We start from the raw sequence: 4,076 nt of genomic DNA on the forward strand, positions 1-4,076 counted from the left end.
CCCCAGGACAGCCCAGTGGTTCTGCTGTCCTCCCAGCAGGATGATCCACAGCCTTCTCCAGGGTGTCTCCGGTGAAAGGACCGGAAGTGGGCCTCCTGCCTCCTCACGGGCTCCATGGCAGAATCTGCCCTGCTATGTACGGATGGGTTTGGGGCTGCGGTGCCAAACAACCAGCCAGGCGAGGGGCTGCCTAACAGTGCCTGGGACAACCTTAGCACGCAGGACCCCTGGCAGTGCCAGACTTGGGCCCCACGGAGCCTCCTAGGCTTTCCTGCCATACGACAAGCAGCTGGCAGAAGGTCCCAGAGGGGGCAGTGCTCATGTCCCCCTGCTCCCTGCAGTCTGGTCCCCGTACTCACCAGCATCCCTTTGGCACCTTTCCCCACCATGGTGGCAGTGGGTTTCGGGCTCTGGAGTCCCAGGCCGCAATCACAGGTTCTGCTTCTAGCACCTTTCAGGCCACAGACCTCAAGAGCTGTGGAGAGAGCACAGAGTGAGGACTGAGCCATGCAGACAGGGCCGGGCAGGGCCGGTGTGGCTCTCAGGGCTCTCCAGAGCAGGTAGCACAGGGCCCAGACCACAAGCTGGCAGGCCTCCCTTCCCTCCGACCCCGGCCAACCCTCGCCAGGCGCTGTTCATCTTGCTTCTTTCTCGATGACCCTGGATCAGCTCCTCCCGAGCTCTTCTCCCGACCCTTCCCCTGCATCCCTTCGTCTCCAGGCCTCTTGTCCCAAGGGGCAAAAGTCTATTTTTGACTCTCCAGATGCCCAATTCTATAAAAGACAAAGGAACAGAAAACTGGACAGGGTCCAATTCTTTCATCGTCTGTGGATGGCTTCAACCTTTTCCCTGAAGCGGGGTCAGCTCGGATCAGCACACTCAGCAGCCAGAACGGTCTTTCCTCAGCCTGATGCCACTCAGCTCGGGCTCCAGGGCGGCTGGGCTTGTTGTTATGTCACCAACTTGGACCATGAGCTCTGGACACATCAAACATGCCATGTGCGGGCATGCTTCCCTGCCCTTGTGCAGGCTGTCTCGTCTGCAACACCTTCTCCTCTGTTCACCAGGTGAAATTCTTCAAATCCTTTAGGGCCGTGCACAAACGTCACCTCTTCTCTGTAGCCTTTCCCTCAACCAAAATAAACAAATTGCTTCCTGCTTTCTGTCTTGTGCAGACATCTACTAGTGTCCTTATCAACTCAGACTAATTTACTTTTAAGTCTCTCAGCCGTGAATCAGTGAGCTGCCCGAGGGCTCGGGACTGTGTTTCATTTACCCCTTCGTGTCCAGCACTTAGCACGGTGCCGGGCTTGCGGGAAGTGTGGGTTGAATGGATGGGAAATGGGTAAGGCCCAGGCACTGGAATGATGGTCCAAGTCAGCCAAGATCTTGTAGGAAGCATCTGAGAGGCAATGTGGGGCAGCAGACAGAAGGAAGGAGCAGACCAGGACCATGCAGGTATACACAGGTTTAATGTTGGCTGCAGATGATAGAGGGCAGGTTTGGACAGGCCATGGGAGAGGAATCCACCTGAGGATTCCACAGGAGATGAATCAACCTTCAGGGAGACTCGAAGAATTCTCTCATAGGACGAAAATCCTGGGTCAGGCGGATAAGGACGGTCAACCACCACTGGGCCTGGTCCCAGGAAGGACTGGGCTCTGTCTCTGGGGCCTCCCCTCCCCTCCCAGGGAGCAGGCTCTATCCAAAGGCTGTTCTGTGCCTTTCTGCCTCACCTGCAATGACCTGTCAAGGGCCACCTCTCACCCACAGGCCCAGGAAGTCTCTGGGAGGCTAAAAGAGACCAGGGAAATTATGCAAATCAGCCTTGGCTCCTTTAAGGCTTGGCCCTGGCCACTAAGTCTCCCGCATAACCTGCGGCAAGTGTGGATGTAACTTACCACCGTTTTCCTTTTGTGAGTCAACCAGACTGCCTCTCTGACTCCTCCTCAAGAGGTCTCTGCTCGTGACTTTGGTCTTCTGGGGGCAGTCAGGGGGTTGGGGGGCGGTGTACTCCCTTAAGATCATACCCTTGTCCTCCTCACTCACCACACTCCTCCCTCCAAGCTGTAAGTTCTAGATTTGCCTTCCCCAAGGCTGTTCCTCTTCAGCCAACAAATCATGACAGTGATGACAGTTATAATAGCAGATGGCACTGAGAACCAGCTTATGGATTGGGAATTATTATGCCTTGTGGTCAGGTGAGTAAATCGGGAACACTCCTGGAATTTAGGCTGCAGAATGCCCTCACCCAGAGCACTGGTTGCAAATGCAGCCCATGTCCTCGGGGTGCTTACAGAACAGTGGTGGTTGCTCTAGAATGAGTTGGGTGAAAAGCTTTGCTGCTTCTCCACCTCTGCCATTTATGTTAAATGGTCCCATCCACCCAATTCAAAAGAACCAACTGAATGCTCATGACATGCCAGGCCTTCTTCCAGATGTTGGAGACCCACATTACCTAGGCACCATGGGACCGATCCCTAACCCAGTGGTTCTCAACCTGTGGGTCGCGACCCCTTTGGCGGTCGAGCGACCCATTCACAGGGCTCGCCTAAGACCGTCGGAAAACACATATATAATTACATATTGTTTTTGTGATTCATCACTATGCTTTGTGTTCCATTTGTAACAATGAAATTGGGGGTCACCACAACATGAGGAACTGTGTTAAAGGGTCGCGGCATTAGGAAGGTTAAGAACCACTGCAGGGCCTAACCCATCTAGGGGCCACCATTGACAAGCAGTGGGTCTGAAGTTCACCATACAGTGAAGAGCTTGGCTCTGGGATAGGGTACCCCTGGGCTGGCATTCTGGCTCTGCCATTCACTAGGTATGTGGCTTCAAGCAAGTTACTTAACCCCTCGGAGCCCAGTATTCTCTACTTGGAAGATAGGGCTAATAATCCTTGATAAATTCTGAAGTTTCTGCTTCTTCATTTTTTACTTGACTGCAAGTCCTTCACATTTTCCTCCCCTCCAACCCATAAATATTCCCACAGCCCCGCTCTGATTTTCTCCAATAGTTCTCCACGGCCAACAGGATATGGCCCAAACTGTTTATCAGTCATTTGAGGCTGGCCACAATTCAATTCATTTATTCCACAAATATTTATTTCAGGCTTGCTCTGGGCCAGACCTGTGCTCGCACCAAGAACTCATGGGTCTCTGCCTTCCTGCAGCTTACAGGGCAGGGGGAATGAGTGAACCTGGTGTCTCAAATGTATATAATTAAAGACTGGGGTAAAGGGTGTGAAGGAGGAAGTCCTTAAAGCAGAGGGTCCTGACCTGTCTGAGAGTACAGAAGGCTTCCCCGAGGAAATGATATTTGAGAGTCAGAAGGAGTTAATTAGGCAAAGTGGCAATAATGAGGAAAGGAAGAGGAAGAAATATTTGAGCAAATGAACTGACATAGGAAAGATGCTGACACTGGGGCTCCGATAGCCAGGGAGAAAGTGGCCAAACATGAAGGGGGACGGAGGAGCGAGGTCAGGGCCATTGGGGCCTGGATTTTAGTCTTTTTCCCGAGGGCAATGGCAGCTATTCTGGGCTTTCAAGCAGACTTGTAATTGTAGAGGAGCGATTGGTGGAATATGCATTTTCAAAACATCTCCACAGATACAGCGTGGAGAAAGGACTGGTGAGAAGAGAGAATGGAACAGAAAAAATCAATTAGGAATAGGCCAGGCCAGAGGTGAGGTCTTGGGGAGGAAAGTGATGCTGTGGTGGGGAAAGGTAAACAGATTTGAGAAGCAATAGATGACATTGGGAGGAATGAGTGATGAATTGGATATTGGGAGTGAGGGATAAGGAAGGGCCTTTGGTTTTTGCTGGTGCAACAGGAAAAAGCCAATGCCAGTCCCAGAGACAGGAACACTGCAGGTTTGGAGTAGGGAGAGAATGGGCTGGATTGGGCAAAATGGGTTTGAGCTGCCTGTGAGCTACCCAATGGGCAGTCACAGGACCTGGCACCCTTTAGTCTCATTGCTGGGTCTTTCCTCTCCCCGCAAACAGGATTGCCAGGCCAGTCAATTTTAAGGGTCCATCTGGGCCAAGCCCTGATGGGGAATTAAGAGTCAG

At 52.3% G+C, this 4,076-nt stretch overlaps 1 protein-coding gene across 2 annotated transcripts in view; it reads right to left on the bottom strand.

The window, feature by feature from the left end:
- SLC6A9 (solute carrier family 6 (neurotransmitter transporter, glycine), member 9) overlaps positions 1 to 4,076 on the bottom strand; it is a 52,932-nt gene that overhangs the window by 48,504 nt on the left and 352 nt on the right. For both annotated transcript variants that reach the window (XM_015563194.1, XM_015563196.1), the window contains one exon: positions 360 to 475. In XM_015563194.1, coding sequence (XP_015418680.1) covers positions 360 to 475 — 116 coding nt within the window. Of the gene's footprint in view, positions 1 to 359; positions 476 to 4,076 lie in introns of those variants that run through there.

This window comes from Myotis davidii, unplaced genomic scaffold, assembly GCF_000327345.1.
Source record: "Myotis davidii unplaced genomic scaffold, ASM32734v1 scaffold458, whole genome shotgun sequence".
Taxonomy (NCBI): domain Eukaryota; kingdom Metazoa; phylum Chordata; class Mammalia; order Chiroptera; family Vespertilionidae; genus Myotis; species Myotis davidii.